The following is a 25,243-nucleotide window of genomic DNA, read 5'->3' on the forward strand; positions in this document are numbered from 1 at the left end:
GGTCAAGCAGCAGAACGAACCTGCTTACTCGTAGGCATTCTTCTCGGATCCCGCTGGTGAATTGGGATGGATCCCTGCGGCCACGAGTCGGCGCATATGACTTCCAAAAGAGGTAAAAGTCAAACCCGGGGCCACTGAAGACTGCGGTGGTTTGTGACCAGATTTCAATATAACAAATCAAAAATGAATGTTCTTGACTCGATGTATAAGTTCCTGCTTATTGTCAAATGAGACGTGGCCCTGAAATATTTCCATATCCTGCACTAGACATATCTCAAACTCACCAAACCCACCTCAACATGTCTGCCCCGACGCCCACTTCTACAGAGACCATTAACATACCAAGTTTTGGAAACATCAAAGGTCTTGTGTATCCCAACGGAGCACGTCAGTTCCGAGGAATACCATATGCCAATCTCACAAAACGATGGACTCGGTCTACGTTGAACACATCTCTGCCAGATGGCTTCCATGACGGAACACAACATGGGTAAGATGCGAATAGAATGCTGCATTAGATAGACTCTTCTGACAGAATCAGTCCAATATGCCCGCAGCCCCCAGAGTTCACATGGGGAAGTGAATTGGTCCCCGTACCACGAATTCCTCACTTCAAAGACGATGTTGAAGATGAGCTGAAGTGTCTCAACCTCAACATCGTCTTGCCGCCTGCTGCCCAGACCAAGAGCCTCCCCGTCATGGTCTGGATCCATGGCGGCTCACTCCTCTTCGGCTCCTCCACCAACCCATGCTACGACATGGTCAAGTTGGTCGACCACTCGACCTCAATCGGTGCCCCCATCATCGGAGTCACCATCAACTACCGTGTCGGGCTCTTCGGCTTCCTCGCCTCATCCGCCATAGCCGACGACCTAAACGCAGACGGCCTCGCAGGCGCCGGCAACTTCGGCCTCACGGATCAGCAGACGGCTCTGCACTGGGTAAACCGCTACATAGCAAGTGTAGGCGGCGACCCGGAGAACGTCACCATCTTCGGCGAGAGCGCTGGCGGCATGAGCGTCGCCCACCAGATCTGGGCCCGCGAGCCCGCGCCCTTTGCGCGCGCCATCAGTATGTCTGGTACAATCAACACGATCCCCGTCTGGTCGCTCGAGGAGCACGAGAGGCGGTTCCGGGCTCTATTGAGGCATCTCAACATCGAGGGCGTGGATGAGGCGGCGCTGGCGAAGCTGCGAAGTGTCCCGAAGGAGGCGATTGCCAAGGCCACGTGCGAGATCGAGGGGACTATGGGGGCCACGGGGAATCCATGTAATGATGGGTGGTACCATTCTTATCGGCCTTCGCTGGGGCAGGGCGGCATCATTTCTCCACCTGAGTGGTTGAAGGGGTACATGATTGGCGATGTCAAAGATGAGGCGGCCATGTTCCGCGGCACTCTGCACGACCAAACCTACGAGTCCATCCTAGGTCACTTTAGTGCGTTCCTGGGAGAGAAAGACGCTGCGGATGTCCTGCAAAGATACGGCATATCAGCTGATCTTTCTCACGAAGAACTGGATCTGCGGTTTGAGAAGATGGCCACCGAGGGCCTGTTTTGGATACAGACCTACTTACACGCACATGCCTCCAAGGTCGAGAGAACATACGCATATCACTTTGACCAGGTCTCACAGCTGGAGACGTCATTCAAGGGATTGGCACACCATGCGGTTGAGCTGGTATTTGTGTTTCAAACCCTTGAGGAGAGGATGACGGATGAAGAGATGAAGTTGTCGCGGAAGCTGGGAGCAGACTTCATTCAGTTCGCGCATGGCAACGATCCTTGGAGGAGATTCGAGCAGGGAAATTGGATGGTCTATGGCCCCGATAACAACTGGGCTGTTAAGAGCGAAGAAGAAGACAAGGCAGTAAGGAATTACGTGCGCATGTTGGGCATTCTCCAAGACGGCTTGTTCCCCAAGTGGGCCGAGGCGCTGGATTATGTGATTGATAGGAGGTGGCATTTGGGTGCTGTGGTGCCCAAAAAGGACACATGAAATTTTGCATCTATTCACACCAGCGGAGTTCCTGTGTTTTATCGTGGTACAGTCATAAGCATATTAATATGTGGAATCACACTGAAGATCCTCATATTATCTTATTAGAGGCTTTGCATAGGATTAGATAACTGGAAAAGAACCAAACTAGTAATAGAATGATAAAACTTCCTGTTCTTACTTCCTGCTATTATGAACTTACTGCTGTCAAGTTACTAATAAGTAGGTAATATAGGTTCACAATGGAGACATTTGAGCTTGAGCGAGTTGCAAGTGTTGCATGACATCCACCAGTCACTGGTTACCCAATTTCTGACGAGGGATAACTGCCGGTATCATGGTACAAGAGGCTTTTTCCCATGACAACCGATAGGATGCTTATCTCTCGTGAGTGAGACCCTCTCAAGTGTTTGGAATCAAGGCTTTCCACTGACTTCACAGGTTGTCCTACAGAAATACCCTACATATGTAGGGTAAGCATCGGCAGAACGGGTTCACAACCGTAATTTCTACAATCGATAGTATATTAGAATCAAGGGAATCATACTTCAGATTCACCGCACTGGCCACTACGATCTTCCACGCCTCTTATTCTGGCTGCTCCACACGTGTGAATGAATCATCTAAGCAGGTTTTCACAATTGCCGTCTTCGCGACCCGAAAGCACTCATGACTGACCAATGGAATTACACGGATCTTGTTCGACAGACTCCAGCGTTCGATCGCCCAAACGGGTAACGGCTGCACCGGGGCGAGGTTGGATCATAGTTTTCACGGTTCATTATCTGCGTACTGGTCAGCTGTCTAGAGATGTGTTGCCGCTCGCGATGCGATGAAGTCGGCTGACTACTCGATGCCAATGTCTAAAGGTTATTACTGACACATCTTGAACTATTATGGCGGCCGACGCCCAGCTCAAACGCATTAACCATTTCCGGCAGCTTTTCGCGCCGCGGGTACAGAACCAAGGTAGACGAGTGGAAGCGTATCTGGGGTCTTGAATTACACTAGATAACAGCTACGATACGATCCCGAGGATCCGGCGGGCGCGACGGCAATTTCCCAATGTCACTTATCAATCATTTCTCACATCGACTACTGCCGGCAAATACATTCCCCCTGAGGGATGCCAGCCACGGATCAGATACCTCTCACACCTGGCCTATCGTTTTATCGCAAATGGCGACGAAAGACCCCGTTGAGGCACTCAGCATTGGCGATACCAGCTGAATCAGATCTGCCACCAGTACCTAGGTATGGGGCGTGAAAAACAGTGGTGCCGGCTTCCAAGGCTGTCTGAGTCGAATCGAGCAAGGCTGGCTTCCAAGCAGCACTTGTCTGTGCCTCAACCTATATCTCTGACGCAATTGAAATGAATAACCCATGTGCTGGTCTCTTGAACATGATCCATATAGACATTTGATGTATCGGCTTAGTAGAGCACGGTCTAAAAAAAGAAACGTGGAACCCCCTCTTTGGCTTGTTGGTGGGCGGAGTCGGCATCATTGAAAGATTGTACATGCTAGTAGTTGTCACGCCTACTGTACAATGGCCTAAAAGAAAACCATACAATCACATGGATCAGATTATAGCAGAGAAGGTGAACATTTGAAGTTGGGAATCCCGTAGATGATGCCTGTAATATCGCATTCTAAAGTTCCTTATGCCCACACGCGGCATGACTTTACTGGATAGAAGACCTGGGACTTGAATCTAGATCTTGAGTTCAGCCAACACTTCAAGAAGTTATTGTTCGTGTATCAAAATGATCTTTTGTAAAACCTCTTGTATAAATTATCCACTGGTTTTCTAGGACAAATACATGATCTTGTGCCGTAGCTATCTAGTCCATACAGGCACGCGCAAACTGAGAATAAAATTCTTCATGATCAAATACCGTATGATGCTGAAGAACTGACTCTTTCGAGTCACGAATACATGTTGCCCGCAACCATCTTCGCATCCAAATCTACAAAACAACGCATATCGCATCAATCATCTCACTGCCGTGCAAAGTACCATCCCCAGCACTTGGGCACCTCAAACTCCGCCCTGTTCACTACGACTCCACCAGACCGCCCTGCTTCTCAAGCAGCTCGTAGTAACGAGGCGCCAACGCCTTCCTGATCTTCTTGCCCCAGATGATCAACGGCACAAAAAGCATGCTGATGGCGAACGAGATCAGGCCGGCGGTGATAAACATGTTGGACATGCCGCTGTTCTGCAGCCAGGGCGTGATGACGAACGGGATCGGGATTCCGATGGCGTTGCGCGCGAACGTGATGCCGACGAACGCCTCAGCCGTCAGGGGCCGGTACGCGTCGATGACCAGGGTCAGGGCGGCGTCACCTATGGCGCCGAGGCCAAAGGCGAAGAGGCCGCCGCCGATGGAGGGGTAGATCCAGTGCATTCCCTTTGACAGATCTGTGTTAATGTCGATGGTCATGATTTGGGGATTGTGTCAAGGGGATCTACTAACGCGGTCTGCGGTCGTGCCGAACATGATGATACCCCCCGCCATGAAAAGCGCAGGCGGCAAAAGGAGATACAACCTCATCTCGGGCTCGTAGTAGCCGCCGTTGCGCTTAGCGAGCCAGCGCACGGAGCGGTCGCTCAGAAGCCCAGAGTAGAAGCTGCCGAGAAGGTTGCCCACGAAGGGCCCCATGTTCATCAGGCCGATGCCGTCGGTGTTGAAGTTGTACGGCGGCTGGGTGAACCTGATGGGGATGATGGATGAGATGATCACGAGCCAGGTTATGCCCGCGGCATACTGGAGGGCGCTGAAGGCGACGTGAGGGAGCATGATGGTGTAGGCTGGGAAGTAGGCGATCTTCCAGAGCGACTCGGACGAGTAAGTAACCCATCGCATGCGTTGCCGGTACGTGGCAGGTGGTATCGACATGGAGCCCCTAACGTCGCTGGTTGTCTGGTGGAGGGAGATATTCAGGCCTTCTTCGGCCTTGTCTTTCTCGTCTTCGCACTCCTTTTGGTCTCCTCCTGAAGATTGGGTGCCTGAGAGGCCTTCCAACACTGGGACATGCTTCGTCTCTTCGTACCCGAACAGGAAGATAAGGAAGACGAGCGTCATAGATATCGAGAGGGCAAGGTATGACCTTCGCCAACCGGTATACTTGGCCTGGATACCTGCCGCCATGGGAGTTAAGAAGCTGCCCACCATTACACCGGTAATGTAGAAGGCATTGGCCGTGCCTCGTTGGTGTACAAAGAAGATGTCGGCAATCTGGACGGTGTGCATGATTTGATTAGATGCTTTCTCTACAAAATGGTGTGGGGCATCACTGTGAGAGAACCCACCGTCATCTGAGCAACTGTCTCATTTGTTGCTCCCGCCAGACCATAAAACAGGTTTGTGAGGTAAAGCTCCGCGTCGGTCTTCATGTACGTCGACCACCAGCTCACTGCGGCCATAGCCGCAGTCGACAAGACGTAGGTTGAGCGACGGCCATACTTTTTGGTCAACGGGATGAAGAATATACAACCCATTGCCAGACCAGCCAATTGGGCTGACTGCGTGTTGTTGAGCTCCTCGAAGGTCAAGTCCATCTCGGGGCCCATCTGCTGCCAAAAACGGGTTTGAACTGACAGCCTGAATGAGGTCAGAAACAAGACTTGAAAAGAAATGGGAACATTGACAAAGCGAATGGAGACGGATGATAGGAGTTGAGGAAACTGCGGAGGCTCACGCTGTGAAGACTGCCACAGTCTGCGCCATCACAAGCACAAAATTGAACACCTTGCGCCAGATACTCCAGTTCTATGACTCGCTGCGTCAATGAAAACCGCTCTTCATAGTATTGAGAAGAGAAGTGGCTCAACGCACCAGTGGGTCGTTAGGATCGTTGGAAGGGATAGGGAATCGGACGAAAGTGTCGGTCTCGTTCATGTACTCTTTTGGGGTGTTTGTCAGCCACATTCGCGATTATGTCTATTGGCAGAAAAGAGCAAAGCGTACCGTGAATAAGGAGAACATCGCCTGGTGCGCGATCTCCGCCGGTGTCGTGAGTAGACATATTGATGGAATAGTTGGCTTGAATGCGGTGGACCAATCCGGAAGTAGGTGTGTCCAGACCACAGTTTCTAGAACAAAATGTACAATGTGTTGCAATAGAAGCGGTTCAATGTCGAAAGATATGGTGTCGATGATCTTAGAGTCAATTCCAGATCCACAGCCGACACTTGATATCTCTTCGTCCCGTGCTGGGGCCAGTTCACTCAAATACACGAACTCTCCATGGACGAGTTGGCGTCAAACAGTCTCGAGGGTTGAGCATGGTGTGGATGGCATTGGCCGAGAGATAATGGACCCTGGGGCATGTGTCTTGACCTGGGCAGCCACTTTGCCGTTCTGGGAATGTAAAGTGTGGACTCTAGGGTGCCAACGTGATACAGTGATAAGATGCCATCCTCCATGCCACGCGACACCCTCTGAGATGATGATTCTTGGGCCTCCTTGTTCGTCCACTGAAGCTGGCAGTGCTTGGGATTGGCAATCTGTGTGGGGTCCGGGGTCCGGGGTAACAGAGTGTGCTGCTTCGCCCAAAAGAGAAATCGTATGCGCTGGCTGGGCCGGGTGGCATCGCGCATGGACGTCCACCGCGTAGAGTGGCTGAAAAGGGACTGGTGCAAACCTTGTATGGCATTGGGCATGCTCATGATCATTAACAAGCTTCTGGCAGGGCAAGCCTCAAGGATATAAAGGTGAAAAAAGTACAATGAGGCTCGTCGCTTCCATGCAATGGTGCGCAAGTGCTAGTCATGGCGCATGCCGAGATCATCAAGCTCAGCGGAGGTACGTATATCTAGAGCTCAAAGCGCAACGCTGCATGGTAATTATTCAGCGCTAAGCAGGAACTCTAGGCTGCAGTAACTGACAACTGATTTGTAGGCGACAGTAATCGTGTGCAAGCAGTCGCCACGACACTATGCAGAGCGTAAGATCCCTCTACCGTCATGACCACGGCAGCCACGCTCCGACTAAATCCTGAATAGCTTCTCTGACGATCCTCTTACACGATGGTTGCGCCCAAATGCAACGCCTTGGGGGGCTCTAGATGTCAGGTCACTGTCATGGCAGCGAAGAAGAGTTCAACGGGTCCTGTTGGACGGAGAAATCTACGTCGCCGTAGACCCGGAACCTGGGGGAGACAACCAGGGCAAGTCGACAGATGATTGCGCGGCCGTGGGAATCCTCCACCCACCACTCGACCAAAATTGGCTGTACCGCATTTGGTCTTTGCCGGTGGGCTTACCCCGGGCTGCCCTTGGATACTTTCGTCCAAAAGAGGATGAAAATGACGGGAACCCGAAGGTTTGTAATGCCCAAGATGACTTCTAGCAACCGAATCGAGCTGATTGATTGGCCAGAGGGTTGAAATGTTCATGACCAACCATCTTGGGAGCAAAATGATGGTGCAGAATATCGCAAGTAAGCCGGCATGGTATATAGAAGTCGTCGCGGTCGATCCGTCGTGCCAGAAGAGGAGACTCGGTTCCCAAATGGTGAAGCATCTCCTGAGTCTCTGTCCTCCAGACCACCCGGTGTACCTGGAGTGCACCGATAGCAAAAATGTCGGGTTCTACAAGAAATATGGCTTCCAGGTGGTGACCGAGGTCCGCCTGGTAGACCCTTTTGCAGAGGCAGATGAAGGGGTAAGGCTTTGGATCATGGCGAGGTTATGAGGGAGTCTGGTGAACTCGTCGGTGGTGTCGTTGGAATCCGATCAGAACAGGGCTATTTCCGCGCCGTGAGCTCTCATAGCAGCGTCTGCATCAAAAGAAGGATCACCACTCATTTCTGCTTCTTCCAACGTTTCGAAAAGGATCTTCGCGTTCAGACTCGGGTCCCAGCTAAGAATCTTGTCCCGAAATCGCCTGAGCTCCTTTCTCCAATGGGGATGGGCGTCGAGGACCTGGAACTCCAGGCTGGCCATGACGAAGGGGTAAAGCGTGCTGTTGCCCACGAGCGAATGCCCATACTCGGGTTGTTCGAGGCCTAGGTGTACAGCCTCGAGACAGCTCATCAGGCGGAAGACAAGCTGCTCCGTGGTTGGCAGGATGACCCCGGGTGGAGGCTCCTTCATACCGCCTAGCTTGCCTCTCCAGCGCCTCCTATGCTCTAGCATGCCCGAGAAACGCCAAGCGTCCCAGAGGTGCATCTGGACGAACTCGCCGACTTCTCCGGGCCAGAGCCAGAGTTCCAGTTCGCAGCCGGGCTCGTCCAGGCGGGCGAATATGTCGAGGAAGCGGCGTGGTAAGCCTGAGACAGGCTCAACGCCATCTTCCTTGCAGTTGATCCACCCCCGCTGTGCCTTGCGGAACCGGCGCCAGAAGCCGAGGTGTGCTGTTGTGCGGCCGAGAACCAGGCTCGGAAGATCCATTATCCCCATGACCTCGAAGCAATGGTGGGTGTAGCGATCGGCATCAGGGCCCACATTCTGGAGGTCGCCGTGCAGGTTGTACAGGTCAGCCGTGCAGAGAAGATGGGTTGTCCAGCGAAAACCTCGCAGAATCTGTAGGGCTGTGAGAATGAGGCGACTTTGATGACGTGCATGTTGCAAATGGGGAGGCTCACTGAGAGGGTGCATAGGAGGAGGCCGGCACCTAATGTCCTGGCCTTGATGATGCCATTGCAGGCGGAAAGCTCTGCCTGGAAAGTGCGCAGGGCCTGGTCGAATTGTTGGTGGAATCTTAATGAGTGGCCATCCTCGAGGAATATCTGCAGGTTGGCGCAGACGATGAACAGGGCAGTGGAGGGCTTTGCCTCGTCTGCGATGAGTGGCTTGACCCACTCATGAATAGTGGTCGAGTAGATGTTGTGAATTCCTTTATCGAGAACTGGAATATGTGTCAGCATGTGCCGCTGCGTGTCGGAGCGTGGCCGGGAATAAAACTGACATCGTTGGAATGCGATCTGGGTCTCCTCGTTTATTATGGCTTCGGGGCTGCCCAGCGCAGCAACCGACGCCTCGTCGTACTGGTATGATGGCAGTGAGGCAGGCGAGGTCTCACTCGGTGCTGTGGGAGGACTGCGAGCCCTGATGCTGCCGCCCGTGATGCTTCCACCTGTGATGCTGCCACCTGCGACGCTGCCGCCGGTGGTGGTGTTGGCGCCGTGGTTGTTGTCGCCTATGCTGCTCTCACCTGCATTGCTCTCGGGCGTGCCTATGACGGTCGGTTCGGACCCACCGCTGGGCTTTGAGGAGGCGCGGCTGCCGTGGTGAGAGGCCGAGGCGACGCTGTCGCTGCCCCATCGCAGGCGGATGTCGTAGCCATCGCATTCAATGCCCTTGGCACGGCAGGCCATGCATGCCGGGCGGGTCTCATCACATTTCCGTTTTCTCCTCTTACACGTTGCGCAGCCGCCGCGAGACCGGCGGAATCGAGGCATGTTATCACAGGTGTGGAATGAAAAGGGGCAAGTCTGAACTATCGCGGCGGGGTACCTCAGCTTCATACCTTGGCCGGGGTGCGCCCAGCTGGCTCCCCAGGGACAAGGCAAGCTCCCGTAGCGTCGCCGGCAGGTGGTCCGTGGATCCCGAATGCTACGGAAAACTGCCACGCCCAAGCAATGCATGCACACTGCTCACCCGCGATTCGTGGGCTTCGAGGTTTCAATCCTCAACCCATGAATGAAGGGGGATCGTGTCAAGCATCCGTGGACAAACACGATTTTCTCTATGTGGTACATGGCAATTGCACTGACGTGGGTTTCATCTGATGTCCCGAGGTCTGCCAACAACGGCAATTTTGGGGGGCGACAGAGTCAAAGCACCGGATGGAACATCTCGGTTGTCGTGTGTCGTGCACGTCAACACACATAAGTGGGTTTGTTTCTAATCCCCGTAATATAAAATGTATGTGGCGCCTTCATATAGTGGTGAAGGCTCATGACGCAGCGTTTTTCTTTTCTTTTCTTTGCCCTAAAAAAACAACACAATGCCAATGACCGTGCAGAGAGAATACAATGCGTGGGCACGTGGCCTCAGCCTCGTGCTGCGCAGACAAGGCTAGGAAGCATCATCTCGTAGTATTTCAACCTCAATAGTACCGGTATTGACCGGTGGGTTTATCCAATAGCGAGAAATAGTCTACCGTAAGCATGTTAGCTTACCTGGTCTCGCCTCTATTCCGCATACGTCCGAGGATATATATGGCGCCCTCACACACTGATAAACGCTCAAAGACCTCCAAGGTTGCTGTCGAAATACAACCAGAGTATTTAATTCAATAACATATATTCTGCTTAATCTCGCCATCACGATGTGGATGTGGGAACCGTGTGATCTAATTAAAGAGAAGCATACGTTCGTGGACTTTGCTCAAGATAAGTAAATATGTTCTGCCTGGTGAATCTTGGAAAGTCAGCTCTAGGCTGATGTGAACGCAATGCAAGTCAGAAAATAAAGGAGGAAAGGAGTTCTGAACAAAGATTCCAGCAACATGTAACATGACGATTCAACAGAATGGACATCATGCAAAGTACACCGCAGTTCTGTAGAGGTCCAGTGCATCATCAAGAAGGGTGGTTGGAGCCCGTAGAGCCCGGCCTAGGACGGTCACATGGCAGACCATGAGCCCCTTCAAATCATACAGCAGATGGGCCTACGTTTCTGAGTTGGTCAATAGCCACTGATCAGAGTGAATCAGGGCTGGAGAAATCCTTGTTCAGGAATTTCATTGGCATTCTGCGCATGAGTGTCACAGGAAAATTGAGGTCGGACTTACACAGAAAACGAAAGAAACTAGTTACCAAGTCACCCATTCCTGCGAGAGCATGACATGATGCTGTCCATGTATCGATCACGTGGATGCTGACGAGAGCTTCAAGGGGTAGACGCCGCTGGACGGCGGCCGAAACTGTCTCTCGCAATGTTTCCGGGCAACCATGTCTTGGCACACGCCTCCGCCTGGCGAGTGAGACCAGCTACGAAACAGGTGATCAGATCGCTGCAGGACTCGCCGCGCCTTGTGCGATGGTCTATGTGTCACTGCACGGGGGATCGAGCACGGCCCGCAAAACCGTGGGCATTACATGCGGAAATATATGACATCAGCGCGGTGTCGATACAAATATACGCCGCAGTGGTATCATCATTAATGTCGTTTCGTAACCATATACACAACCAATGCTCCCTATCCCTAGAACAACCATCCCGGCCTGCAGTACCCCAAAAGCCCAATTGAACACCAGAAACACCAAGCTTACTGCTCACTGAGGGAAAACACGTCACTCATCGTCGCCCCCCTCCTCGGGCATGCCCTCGCTTGCAAGCTCCTTCTCGAGCTCGTCCGTAACGAAGCCCTCGTAGTCTTCCATGCTCTTCTGGACGTGCATCTTGAACTTGATGACATCGTTGAGCATGCGCGTGATTTCTGTGTGGAGCTCCTCCCGCAAGGCATTTGCTCGGATGGTGAGTTGCTCGTACCTATCGAAAGAGTTAGTCCGACCGGTAAGCAGGAGTGACTGGCTTGTCATGCGGGCTCTGATACTCACTCAATGTTGACATTCATCTCTCTCTGCTCCATCAGCTGCACACTCTCCGACAGGTTGGACCGCATCTTGGCGAGCTCCTTCTCCATCTTCTCAATCTGCGTGTCCGAGGCCATGCGCTGCGTGTTGGTGACCTCCTTGGTCTTCTCGTGCTCCTCCTCGGCAGCCCGCACTCGGTGCTCCAGGGACTCGACCTCGTTCCGCTTGTCCTCCATGGCCTCCTTGATGTTGTCCAGCAACTCGTGGTCCTTCATCATCGTGTCCATGGCGTGGCTGCGGCGCTCCGAGATCTCCTTTCGCAGGGAGACGAAGGCGTTCTTAACTTGACCTCGGAGGTCCAGGTTGAGGATATGCGCAGGCTGGTAGCCCGTGTGGGGGTCGGCAAGGAGACGCTCGTTTTCGAAACCATCACCAAAGGAGCCCTTAAGTTGTGATGCTGTGAAATTGGGTCCCTCGTTCACCGTGACCTTCAGCTCGTATTCCTTCCCCTTTGCGTTGACGGCAGTGGCGGGTATGAGGCCAATCTGGTAAGCCAACGTGTTGTATCGGTCGACTGTGCGCTCGAGATCGTCAAGTTTCCTGCTAGCCTCGACCTCTTTTTCGGCAACCTTTTTCTTGACCTCGTCCAACCGCTGGCTGGCGGACTCGATGCCCTTCTGTAGCCGCTCCCGTTCCGATGTCATGCGGTCAATATCCGCCATGCTTATGCCTTGGTCGTCGACTACTTTCTGCAGGCCTCTCCGCTCATCTTCAGCCTCATGCAGCTCCTGCATCATCTTCTCAAGCTCCTCACGTAGGACTTGAATCCGACTCTCGTACTTTTCTGATCTTTGCATAGCCAGGGTGTTGTACTCTTCAAACTTGACGCGGTCCTCCTCCATGATCTGGTAGTTGGTGTCAAGCAGAGCCGGGTCCGGGGTGTTTTTCTCCAACTCTTCCACCTCTCGCTGCAGCCGTTGATTCTCGGATTCGAGCATCTGAAGCTCTTGCTGATACTTTGAGTTCGACCCTTCGAAGGCCTCGGCCATCATCTGCACGTGCGGAGCCAGAACCTTCTCGGCCTCTTCGTCGCCAATATCGTCGTCCATATCGAGCCAATCCCTGTAAGCCTTGCTCAGGAAGTCAAAAATGATGTGATCGCCAGTCACGTCAACTCCAGCCTCGGCGCAGGCCTCCTCATATCGATTGGAAGAGTATGCCTCCAGCATCTGTGCCAGTTGCATCATCCAGTGTAATATCCCAAGAAACGTGTACCAGTTCTGTCCGCCCACTGCAGCGATCTGGCTCTTCGTGATACTCCTTTCATAGGGGTAGCGAAGTTGTTTTAGTAGCGGGGGCACCTCCTGGTCGATATTCTTCATGAATCTGTAGCTCGGGTCGATGCGGTGGTACATCCACTGGAACATGTAGACAAAGTCCTTCTGGGTCGGCGACTTCATGACATTTGGCGAGAGGGAGTAGTTCATCTCCATCTCAAAGTTGTTCTGAGCGAGGTAGTCTAGCAACTCCTGTCCTATCCTGGCCTGGTATGACCGGTCCCTCAGTGGCCGCGGGTCGCGGGGCACGCCGGCTGGCTGTGGCGCCTGTTGGAAGAAGCTCTGATGACCACCGACATGGGCGTGTGTGGAGGTTCTCGCGCGGTAGACACTGCTCCTCCGCTCGCCGCTACTAGATGCGCGCCCCGGGATGTTGGAGGGAGTGTACGATTTCAAGGTGCTCGTGCTTTGGGGCTGATAGGACATGCGCCTGACGGAGGATGCGCCCAGGTCGGCCAGATTGCCACCGGACGAGGAGCGCGCGAACATGGGCTGGGGTGGCCTCGACAATGCCAGGGACTGCCTAGACCCCGAGACAGGGCGGGAGTGGCTCGACGAGTAGGGCGCGCCGCCGAAGGAGGACTGCGATCGCTTCATTGCGGAGGTCGGGTGTGGAATGGCGGAGTTGTGGCTGATGCCGCCAAGAGTCTGCACGACAAGCTCGAAGTCAGTATGTTTTTGTTGTAGCGACAGTATGGAGCAATCATATGTGGAAAGCGAAGGACTGGTTGGGTGTGTTGTTGTTGAGGAGGACAAAAGTAGGGCGGGCGCGAGTGGATAACGGAGGGTAATATTTAGAAGGGTCCTAGACTGACTTCTCTTGGGCGGCGCACACTCCACAGGCCGGTGTCTTGCGACATGATGGCTGTCGCGACTTGCTGAACGATGATGGGTAGGTGATTGATCAGAAACTGGATCGTGACGTCGAGTTGCGGAATAGGAAATCAGAAGTCAGCTAGCTCAACCTCAGCGACATGCATGGTCCAGATATATGCATCAGACATTCCAAGGACGGTGGCTTTCTCCAGCGCCGTGGGGCCCAACTTGGAGCTGCGTGTTGCCAGGACGCCAGAAAAACAAAAGGCAGTTGCCCAATCAACAGGGAGCTCCTGTTTGCTGCAAGTGTTGGCTGAGGGTTGGGGTTGACCAGCAAGGAGCTGGGCAACTGGGGACTGCCAGTGACTGTCGGCGCCTGGGCGCCTGCGCTTATTGCCAAGAGCTGGCCTGCCCGCAGATGTACCTCGGCTTCGGGAATTTATTCGACGGCTGATCACAGGCCCGTCCCTACATCCGGCAACGGCCTTCCATTATCGCAACTCTCCCTCTCTCGTTGATGTAGGGTCATGAAGCAGACCGGACAGTCTGCCCATCATGACGATTCGTGAGGACCTCGTGGCCTCTGCAGTAAGTCTTTGTCCCCCCTCACTTCAGCCACCGATGCTCCGGATGCTAACGACGTCACGCAGGCCCAGTGTAAGTCGACGACGAGCCGCATAGATTCCCCGTCTTCCCCGTCCGATCGCTAATGCAACAACTCGCCACAGTCCTGCAAGATCCAAGTGTCGCTGCATCGCCAGTCGAGAACCGGGTGGCCTTCCTCAAGGCCAAGAACCTGACTGAGGAAGAAGTTCATGCTGCCCTTGCCCGCGCCGGACCCGAGCAAGGACCCGTCACATCATATTCCGCACCGCCGCCTCCTCCCGGTGCAGCACCAGGGCAACAGCCAGCATATTATGGAGGATACCCGCCTTACGGATGGCAGCAGCCTCCTCCAGCGGTTCCTAAGAGAGACTGGAGGGATTGGTTCATAATGGCCACGGTGGTTGGAGGTGTAGGCTATGGCCTGTATGCCTTAGGCAAGGTATGGATGCTCAATTGTGAACGTAACATACAGCAGGACTGACAGGTCTGCAGCGCTACGTTTACCCCCTGGTGGCGCCACCGACACCAGAGCGCCTCGAGTCCGACAAGAAGTCGATTGACGAACAGTTTGAAAAGGCTTTTGTGCTTGTGGAACAGCTTTCCAAGGACACCGAGGAGCTGAAGGCCGCGGAAGAGCAACGGAACGAGAAACTGAACAACGCGCTGCTCGAGCTCGAGACCGTCATCGGTGAGCTCAAGTCGTCCAACAGGAGGAGAGAAGACGAGGCCCAACGCATCCGGGACGACGTCCACGGCCTCAAAGACTCGGTTCCAAAGGCTCTGGACGCACAAAAGAGCCTGACCGACTCGAGGCTCCAAGAGATCAACTCAGAATTGAAGAGCCTCAAGACAATCATCAGCCAGCGGATGACGAGCCAGCAGCCATCGGCATCCACGAACTCCATTTTCAACCGCCCATCGGTCGCCCCTCCAGTCTCGACTCCCGCGCCGGTGCCGGCGCCGGCGCCGGCGACAGCGACAGCGACGTCAGTCTCGAATGGGGCGACTAATGGCAATGCCGGCTCTGAAGAAACACCCAAGCCCAGCAGTGGGCCATCTGTCCAGGATTACGCGGCGAGCACGGGGCGGAGTTCTCCGTTCAACAGCGGCATTTCAGCTTCTACGGTGAAGATACCAGAGTGGCAGAGAGCTAGTAAGTGATGGGCCCCACCTCCAGAACCAACCGCAGACTTGTGAATTCTTGGTTCTGTCGTGCCTACTGTGGCACTTGTGGGAATCGTAGACCATGTGCTGACCAATCCCAAGTGGCTACCAAGAAGAGTAGCAGTACCTTGAACGGCGCCAGTGCGGATGGTGGCAGTGGCTCGCAGACAGAGGCGGGTGGTAGTAGCTCTTGATACCGACGAGGTTGGACAGCTGTATCATATGATGAATGTTATATCCGTATAGGCCCTGCACAAAAGCTTCGTGACGATTGTTACAACACATCTCTCTTGTATTCTACATACAAATCCATTCCGGGGACTTTGAGGACCCACACCCATTGCCGATCTGGCTTCACCTGTACAAGTAAGCACCGTGCAGTAAGAGATTAGTCGTGATCCATCGATCGAGGTACCGGCCGCAGCACAGGAGGCCATTGCAGTCGGCAAGCTGCAGGAGCGAAAACTCAAAACCGCGGTGACCGACCGAAATAGCACACGACGGACCTGGAGAGGAACAGGCACCACCGGATGGCCCATGTGGTCCCACTCTATCGACGGCCAAGCTTCGCTGGATGTACCCCACAGGGCACAGCACAAGTCCTCAAAAACGGGCGAATGCTGTGGGCAAGGGCCACGCGAAGGATGACGAATGACAAATGACACGACGCGACCCCCGACCCCATAGGAGAAAAAAAAGGCCTCTGAGGGTTCAGCTAGACCTCAGCATCGTGGGGTTGTTTTGAGCCAACGCGTGGGCTGGCCGACACGACATACAAGCGGTGACGGGCCAATCTTGACTGGTGATTGTCGCGTGTGGGTTGTGTTGATACCGGGTGGCTGGGAACTGGCTGACTCAGGATCGTCATCGATCAGGAACGGCATCGACCCTCCAAAAAGGCACAGCCGAGTCCCGACCTGCCGACCTCTGGACTGGTCTTGCAGGCCCCGTTTGTCAAATGAGCGTGCGTCAGAGTCTCACAGAAGAAACGGCCACACCCACGGCCCGGGGGAGGCTCTGCAAGCTCCTGAAACGTTGTTCGACATGATAGCCGCCAACCCTAAGGTCTCCAGCGGCTGCGCGGCTTACTGTGCTTGTTTGTTTCGGACCCGACTTTGGCTGTTCTGGTGCTAGAGAGCTGTTGGGCAGGCCTGCTAGGCTGCTAGGCTGCTAGGCAGGATGAAGTCACAAGGGCGCCGAGACACGGCCAGAATGAGTGGGAGTGGGCAGTCCTCGGGCTGACAGGAATGGTGTGGGGTATGCATCCACTAACAGCCCACAGTGGTAGCTCGCGGTGGCTGGAGATAGGCATTGGACAACAGCCAACCTGTGCCCATGCAGAAGCCATGCCTCCGCCCCTGCAGTGCAGCCCAAGCAGCCAGCCAAGCCAGCCAAGCTCGAGGGGCAGCGAGCGGGTGCTCCCCCCAGCTGCCCCCCCCCGTCACTGCGGCAACGGCGACGGGCGTTTTTTATTTGGGGCCGACCTGTGGGCAACGGGCAGCGCGGAAGTGCAGAAGTGGATGCCCTGGCCTGCCTCTCCAGTTTCGACCTTGCCCGTCTCGATGAATTGACCGTCCCCATCCGGGAGGCGCTACTAGTGTACTCTGCTGCTGTGGTACTGCGTGCTAGGTACTGATCCTATTGATTGCTCGGTTCTCCCTCAATATCAATTGACTTCCATCCTTCTGGCGCGTCGAGAATCCCCACACCGACACCACCACCACACTACTCCGTACTACACTACTGATTAGCATCTGCACCTTGCACCTGCACCTGCACCTGCACCTGCACCCATCACCGCCAGGCTTGCTTACCCGGCTTGTTTTGGCCTCTCTGCCAGCCTGCTTTGGATTGTTGATTTCACTTCTTTTGATCCTTTTTCGCGACCATGATGGCATGATCACTTCACCATTTAGAGAATAGTGTTCTACTGCGCGCAGCATTACAGCCCGTTTGGCATACATCAGCTGCACCACGCCGCACTGCACCATTGCATCACATCACCGAGACCCAAGTCCTTTTCGATTCTGCCGTCCTGCCATCCTCACATGAATTGACCTCGCTCGCCCTCCTCATCCCTCGAGATCCAGCCTGTGAGACAGCATGGCTGCTATACAAAAAGGCGACTACAACTTCTCAGAGCGGCGACAGCAATTCGAGCAAAGCAAGCCCACTGGCGGTTTGCGATCCTTCCTCCACAGGCGCAACAACTCGGACGGCGTCAACCTCCTTTCCACATCGCCCAATCTTAGCCCACCACCAACCAACCAGGCGCACCAGGGGAGTCGCAACGCCGAGAATCGCCACTCAACAACAGCCATGGCATTCCCCAGGTTATCAATTAGTGCTGAGCCTCTCCAGCCGGCACATTCGCCCACCAGGGAAAGTCGAGAAGGCGCCGACACCAACTGTAACCCCAGCAGTGATAGACTACAGCCACCAGCATCTCCCACGAAATCCGGACTTGGTACTTTCTCCTCCAGGTTCTCCAGGGATAAGGGCCCCAGGGACGCTTCACCACCCAAGAAGACCCGGTCCTCAACTAACATCGTCGGCCTGCTATCTCGTCCAAGGTCCAACAAGAACTTGAAGCTGGACCTGGAACAGCAGCTCAAGAACAAGGAAAACAGGAAGCCGTCGGATCAGAGCGCATCTGACGCTCCTGCAACTCCCATCTTTGCCCAGATGCGCAGCAGAGGCTTCGGTCAGGCTGTTTCCGTCCCGAGCTCACCTTACGAGGCGCCTGCCGACCCTTTCACCTCCGCAAGTCTGCTAAACCTGAGCAACTCGCTTCGACCATCCCAATCCAACGTGGCCCCCGGCCAGAAGCAGCGACCCAAGTCGTTTCAGCCTCAGTATCTCCCCAAACCCGACACTGCCCAGGTAGAAGACAGGAGGGAGAATCGTGGGCGGACGAGACACGACGACTCCAGTGATACCAACCGCGACTCGACACGGGCCAAAGGACGATCCAAGTCACGCAACGGAGTCTTTTCGGCACTGACAACCCGAGGGGGGCGGAAATCAAAGTCTCCGTCGCCACCTTCCCAAGATGCAGCCGAGCCCTATATCGACCCGAAGGAAATCGACAAGCACCTGGAGGCTATGCTTGATCGGCGCAACATCCCAGAGAATCAGCGACACAAGATGCGGAGTCTGACGGATACGATCAAGATGGAATTCATCAGACAGGACTGGGCCGAGAACGAAGGGAAGAATCTGGTCCGGCCGCAGACCAATGATAGCGACGACTCTACCTCGGGCACCGCCAACACATCTGTGCATGAAAGTGAAAAGAAACAATCTCGAGGGAGGAGTTTCACGCTGTCAAGGAACAGCTGGAAGCTCGGGACCTCACCGTCAAAGGGCAAGAAGAAAGAGGCCTCTATCAGGGGGCATACCAGGAACAAGTCGGTGGACAGCACCGTCAGTGAAAGGCCTTCCTCCTCGGGCGCCTCGCACGCTAGCAATGGGTTCATTGCGAAGATCACCGGCCAGCAGCCCTCGGATTTTGTGGGTTATCTGCGCAAGGTCCAGAAGCCAGAATCCGTCGAGGTTGGCAAGCTTCACAAATTGCGCCTGCTGCTCCGAAACGAGCGGGTAGCGTGGACTGAAGATTTTGTGAAGCAAGGCGGCATGCAGGAAATCGTTGGTCTACTCCACCGGATCATGGCGGTTGAGTGGAGGTGAGTCTACTAGTCACCATATTTGAAGACCTGAAGCTGACTGAAACTTCTCTCAAGGGAGGAACACGAGGATGCTTTACTCCATGAGAACCTACTTTGCCTCAAGGCGCTATGCACAACCGCTTTGGCTTTGCAGTATCTCCACTCTATCCAGGGAACTCTCTTCCCTGCTCTGATTGGCATGATATTTGACCCGGAGAAGAAAGGCCCGAGCGAATTTACCACCCGGAACATAATCACATCTGTGCTTTTCACTTACATCCAAAGCGGCACCCCTCAGGAGAGGGTGCTGAGGGCCAAGGCGGTGCTATCGTACCTCCGTGACCCACAGGCGAAAGAGGAGGAGCGGCCGGTGGAATTTGTTCTGGGGATGAGGCGAGAGCGACCTTATCGCGTGTGGAACAAAGAGGTTGTCAATGTCACGAAGGAAGTTTTCTGGATCTTCCTCCACCAACTCAACGTCGTCGCCTTGCCAGCAGGCCATAAGTCAAACGAAGACATACGGACGACAGCAAACACAAACGATGCAGCCGCATCTATCAACAATGAACAAGCGACGAACAATTCTGAACCATATGCCTACATGACGCGGCATTTCCCACAGGAGCGGCCTCCTGTTCCAGCTGCGCCATATGTCGGCGGCGTCGAATGGGATGCCACGAACTACCTGGCATCTCATCTGGACATCATCAATGCTATTCTGGCATGTACGCCGACACGGTACGAGAGAAACGCTCTGCGTGAGCAGCTCCGCATCTCGGGCTGGGAGCGTTGTCTTGGAGGAAGCCTGCGCCTCTGCAAGGAGAAGTTCTATCCTGCTGTGCATGATGCTCTTCGCAACTGGGTTGCAGCAGCAGCGGACGACGGCTGGGACGTCAGAGATGTGCGATTCGGCCCGCCTGCCGAGTCACGCAGCTCATCCCCAAAGAAGCCTGCTCCTGGGGCTGGTGCCGCATCGCCAAAGAAGAAGTTGGTTGAGGAGCCTCCGCCAAGGCTGGAGATGCCGAAGCTGGACTTTATGCTCGACGGGCCACTATCCGCTGCCCCGTAGTGGAAGGATGAGAAGTGGACCGAGCTATTCAGCAACATGAGGCAGCAAATGGGGAGGGGACCAATGGCGGTTGAACCCGGCAGGGGAGCCAACTGCCAACAGTGTGAAAGGAAGCCGAAAGATGCCCGGAGTAAAGGCGAGTGATCATAGTGGTCATGGCCGCATTGAGTCTGGGAAGGAAAGAAAAGCAGCAACTCATAATTTTGCATGAGCTGATTGAGTCATTCGGAGTTATGGAATGGATGGCGGCATGGCAAACGGATCTCATTTTTTTGCGCGTCCCAAGCTTGGTTTTCTGCATGTTATCACAGCACCCGCTCCTCTCCTTCCGCCGACTCTTGCGGAGTCGTTGAATCTGAAGGCATGAGGCCGGAGGCGTTTGCCCACCTTCATCTCGAGGCGGGGCAGGCTAGAAGTCGGGCTGTATCTGTTGGAGCCCCGTAATGAGACGGAAGCATGGGGGCATGGTAGATAGGGGTTGGTTCTCGTGTTTGCAGCTCATGAGATATGTCTAATGAATGATACGAAATACATACAAGATCAATGTCAACTCCTGTAATCACGGCCTCAACACATGTCAAGCCTCATGTGATTCACATCTCACAACATTATATTCGAACAGGTACCTAGGTATCGAGTTGATGCAATGGCTACTTCTAATCGAGCCAGCTGGGCTTGACCCTTTCCCTCTTCACCATCTCAAGCGGTGATACACATTCATTCCCCCGGCGGGCAGGACACTTATCTTCCCACCTGATGATTGCAAGTCACTTAGTATCATCTCGTCCCACCTAGCCAGGCAGCCAGTTTAGAAACCGCTCCCAAGGAGTGTCAGTCTCGGGATGCTGGAAATACCACTGGCCCCCAAAGAGCCAGTACAGCATGTTGAGAGATGCTCTGTCACCTGGGACCTTGGCCTTTGGTATCCAAGGTGATGTCACAGCGGTCAGTTCAGCGTCCCCATAAGCGCGTACGCAGAGAGAAATCAGACGAGTAGGAAATTCAAGCAAAAAAATGACCAACTCACCCGGAGGTCCTCCCGCAGGATATAGACAGCGCGCCACCGACGCCCATAGTGTCTGACACGCTCCATCTCGGTGTCATATACAAGATCCTTTTGGATGCGGCACCGCACACCCGCGAGGGTTAGAAGACTGTAGCCCCTGGACCCCCACAGGCCCTCGACCCGGCCGACGACGACGGGCTCGCTGCCGCCGCCGCCGCCGCTCATGGGCCGCCGCTCGACGTGCTCGGTCGCCGCACCGCCGGTCACGGAGACGTAGTATGCCAGCGCGAGGCCCACCAGGCTGAAGACGACGGTCGCGTAGTAGTGGCCGGGCAGGCCGTGGCCCTTGTCGTCGGACGTGAGGGAGACCCGGGGCACCACCACGAGGATGGCGGCGTTCAGCGCGGCGTACGCGAGCAGCACCACTGTTGATATGGCCAGGCCGACGCCCGTGGGCTGCCACAGCTGGAGAACGTGGTCTGGCATCTCGCGCTGGAGCGCCTCGGCGCGGCCGCCGAGGCGGGGGAAGAGGGCTGCCATTATCACTGTACATTGATGGGGGTCAGTTTCTCGACAACTTCCACGCTTCTGTAGGTTGGTTATTTGCACTCACAGAGGACGAATGAGTGCGCATAGGCCTGATAATATCCCGGCATGGAGATCGACTCCGTCGTGGCATCGATGCTGCAGACCGCGGCGATGAAGGCGACGCTCATCAGCCAGTGGAATATCAGACCGCCCTGGGGGGATTTGTTCAAGATATCGTCATCTCTGTTCTCCTTGGAAAGGATATGACTCTTCTTCCAGGTGTTGGACCATGGAAGGAGATTCGCCTGGCCGATGGCTTGTTTGACTTGTAGACAGTGACGACGATCAGCGATAACACTGAGCTGGCTAGAATATGGGGATATACCTCGGGAGAATGTGTATATGATCGAGTTGATACTTCCAAGACACGAGATCGCCGTTACTATTGCCCAGGCTCGGATAGCACCTGCATTGGGTGATTGTGGCTTTTTGAGACCGTGACCATCGTCCATGAGGGGAAATGAAGTGTACTATGGTGCTAGTGAGCTATAATGAAGGAGATTTTGCGGTATAAGTGTTTGGCGAACGCACGTATGATGCATAGTTGAGGGGTAACAGCCATCTCCAAATGCTTGTCATATGAAAATGCCTCGAGCTGGCGGACTCGGATGTCAGTGTGGGTGAGATGGCCGGAAGGGTGGATACTACACACAAAGACAGCCACTGCACACAAGTAGAGCATTCCGACCACGATCACCGCTGTCATGAAACCTTTGCGAAGGACATTTCTGTTTCTGCCATGCTGGGGGATTTCGCCTGCCACCTGCCAGATGCCTCGGCGTCAGTATGAAGGGCTCCACGGATGTCGTTCACCAGACGATCTGTCGCTTACAAAAGTTGCATTTTCCCATCCCTGATAACTAAACAGCACCAAGAGCAGGGCTTTAGCCCAGACCCACGGGTTGCCGCTTGAGACTTTCTTTTCAAAATTGTTGTCGGCGTCCAGTACGGAGATACCGTTGACCATGAGATCCGAGAAACATGTGTCGTCTTTGAGAGCATCTTCGGCATTCTTTTTGAAGCAGCAATAGGTATGTCTCGGAAAAATGCTATACGTCAAGTTACTGAACATGCAGTTCTCTTCATTCCAGTCAGTGAAATGGTTCTGTTGCTTGCCGACAACAACAGCGACCAAACCAAAGATGATCAAGAGCAGGACAAACAGGATCTTGACCACAGCTGCCAGGTTGTTCAGCCTTCTCCCCGCTATGGGGGAGAAGAACTGGACTATGCAAATAACGGATAGCGCAATCACCGCGATAAATCTGATCAAATCGCGGTTGAGCTCGTGGTACGCGTCCTCGGAGAACTTATCTGCATGTATGGCTACGAGGATCATCTTCCCGAACTGCATTGAGTTTGTTGAGCTGTTGAAGAGGCCGGCGAAGAGAACCGCATAAACAATGAAACCCAGCATTCCGTCGCCGGAAACTATTCTCGTAGTACGGCGAATAGGTGATAATAAGCGGCCCATCTTGAGGGGAAGGGCAGTCAATGCGTGGGCTGTTCTCTCCTTGGCATCGACCGCATCGCCGTTCGCCTGGCCCATGCCGGACCACGCTGACATCTCCTCCATCTATGCCGTATCAGCGTGAGCAGGTTCATGAAATCTCGCGGGCGAAGTGTCAATATCAATGCACCTACATATACCAGTTCTCCGCCCGTGAAGGGGAACACTGTCGCATAATCGAGATATAAAGCCATGCTAAGCAAAGTCGGCCGACGCCCTGGGAAAGATACGGTCGTGGAGTCAAGACTCACCTGACTACAGAGTAAAAGAGTCCAACTGCCCAGAGACCCAGGCTTAGGCTCTTCTGGCCGGTCAGGAGGAAAATGGAGGCTGGAGTCGTGAATATCCCGGTCCCGATCATCTTGTTAACAATCAGAGAGAAGACGTCGAACCATGTGAGCCCTGGAACATCCCATCCCCCACGAGATTTTTCATTGCCCATTCTGGTGGCATCATCATATTCACTACCATGACTCTGGAAATCCATATGTATTTTAAGCCTCGCGAGAGGAGGGATCGGAGGAGATTATGCCCTGCGGTGGAGGGACGTAGAAGGCAGCACGCAGAACGTGTCAGGCACGCAGATAAGGAACTCACAGGCAGCCTGCAGCACTCAATGGGCAATACTGTAAATTAAGTCAGCAGCGGTCTTGTGTGCTGACCCATTTCTTGGGTCCAGATGAGGCTCTGCTGCTCTAAGAGCGAGTTAAGATGGAGATCGGCGAGCTCAATCGCTGTTTATTTTGCGTGCGTTAATCGATTCACGTATCTGCCTCCCAAGGGAGAGCAACATGAGCCTCCACAACAAGGGTGCCGAGCCGGGGTAACGTTGGTCGACGACAACCAGTCAGCCAGTTTACGCCCGACCGCTCAGCAGCGGACGAGACAGGTTGAGGGGTTTCCTTGGAATCAGAGACATGCATTCCACCCGTGCGACTCCAGCTGAGGGGTGTACGCGGCCCAATGTCGTCAATGGGGCATTATCGATGACTTAAGAAGTTCTCGTCCACTGGCTAGGTCGATACAGCCTATCCTTTTCCAGTGATGTTCAAAATGCCCATAACTACACAGATTGGCTATGATGTCGAGGAGATGGTGCTCCAACTCTGGCTGAGAAAACACTTTGGTCCCCAATTCAACTCGAGAGGCGCGATGGTCTGGACATACAGCGTGAGCTCCAACGCACTGAAAGAGTGTGCCATACCTGAAATCCTGACTCTGAGACAGTCCGAGCTGAGGGAGAGCACCGGTTGGTGGATAGTTACCGGGCCACGCGTCATCAACAAGGTAGTGTTCATTCGACTTTCGAGCAAGTTGAGCAGCACCATCGCTGATTCTGTTACCGCCAGGAAGAGCAGCACAGAATGATTCGTGACTCAGTGCCACCGCCCGCTCTTCCCTTTGGGCCGAGGCGGTAATCGATCTCGGTGCGAGAAGAGAGTGGGGGGATCTAAGGCAGGATTTATGCAAGCAGCAATAGACGCAGCTGAGGCAGACCGCCTCCCCGGAGCCGATTGGTAGAGTGGTGGTTTCGTTTTTAATCCCATACATATAAAATGTATGTGGCTCCTTCATACAGTGGTAGCCGATTGGTAGAATGGAACTGAGATTGGGCCCATGTATTAGATATCAAACCAAATGTAACTGGCAGGCCAAGCAACAAGCTACCAGGATTTCTCTTACTTGGACCCTGGTTTGCCCAGAACAACAAGAATATGGACGATAAAGCTCAAATAGCATGGCCACTACCAATGAGCCCACTCGAACAAATGTATGCATCCGAGATAGGGAAAAGACTCCTCGAGAGCCAAGAGCGCCTCTTTATGAGCAACGGACCTATCGAGGTCCATGTTGCCTGGGTGGACAGAGAAGGTGTGTCGATAATGCCACTGCTGACTGGAAGACAAATCCATAGGATGCTGACACTGCGAAGGCAAGACTGGTGTCGACCTAATTGAGAACGAATCAGATATAGGAATGTGCGCTCTGTCA

The 25,243-nt window shown here is 54.1% G+C and overlaps 5 protein-coding genes across 5 annotated transcripts; 2 read left to right on the plus strand and 3 right to left on the minus strand.

The window, feature by feature from the left end:
* Positions 1-486: 486 nt before the first annotated feature.
* Positions 487-1,997, plus strand: KVR01_000795 (uncharacterized protein; the record flags this gene model as incomplete). The annotated part of the gene is made up of 2 exons (XM_044794240.1): positions 487-490; positions 565-1,997. 2 exons carry the CDS (start codon positions 487-489, stop codon positions 1,995-1,997), a joined length of 1,437 nt encoding a protein of 478 aa, XP_044650744.1.
* Positions 1,998-4,056: 2,059 nt separating this feature from the next.
* On the minus strand, positions 4,057-5,085 carry KVR01_000233 (uncharacterized protein; the record flags this gene model as incomplete). The annotated part of the gene is made up of 3 exons (XM_044793053.1): positions 4,057-4,218; positions 4,327-4,410; positions 4,600-5,085. The coding sequence occupies 3 exons, from the start codon at positions 5,083-5,085 to the stop codon at positions 4,057-4,059; spliced, it is 732 nt and encodes a 243-aa protein (XP_044650182.1).
* Positions 5,086-6,690: 1,605 nt separating this feature from the next.
* On the minus strand, positions 6,691-9,399 carry KVR01_000696 (uncharacterized protein). Its single transcript, XM_044784146.1, has 3 exons — positions 8,913-9,399; positions 8,590-8,852; positions 6,691-8,527 (listed from the first exon to the last, which is right to left on the minus strand). Exons 1-3 carry the CDS (start codon positions 9,319-9,321, stop codon positions 7,739-7,741), a joined length of 1,461 nt encoding a protein of 486 aa, XP_044650645.1. The 5' UTR covers positions 9,322-9,399; the 3' UTR covers positions 6,691-7,738.
* Positions 9,400-17,124: 7,725 nt separating this feature from the next.
* On the plus strand, positions 17,125-20,711 carry KVR01_000400 (uncharacterized protein). Its single transcript, XM_044784646.1, has 2 exons — positions 17,125-19,096; positions 19,154-20,711. The coding sequence occupies exons 1-2, from the start codon at positions 17,514-17,516 to the stop codon at positions 20,145-20,147; spliced, it is 2,577 nt and encodes an 858-aa protein (XP_044650349.1). The 5' UTR covers positions 17,125-17,513; the 3' UTR covers positions 20,148-20,711.
* Positions 20,712-20,938: 227 nt separating this feature from the next.
* On the minus strand, positions 20,939-23,317 carry KVR01_000298 (uncharacterized protein; the record flags this gene model as incomplete). The annotated part of the gene is made up of 5 exons (XM_044793480.1): positions 20,939-21,064; positions 21,175-21,698; positions 21,767-22,066; positions 22,273-22,336; positions 22,574-23,317. 5 exons carry the CDS (start codon positions 23,315-23,317, stop codon positions 20,939-20,941), a joined length of 1,758 nt encoding a protein of 585 aa, XP_044650247.1.
* Positions 23,318-25,243: the final 1,926 nt, after the last annotated feature.

This window comes from Diaporthe batatas (assembly GCF_019321695.1).
Source record: "Diaporthe batatas strain CRI 302-4 chromosome Unknown Contig00001, whole genome shotgun sequence".
Taxonomy (NCBI): Eukaryota; Fungi; Ascomycota; class Sordariomycetes; order Diaporthales; family Diaporthaceae; genus Diaporthe; species Diaporthe batatas.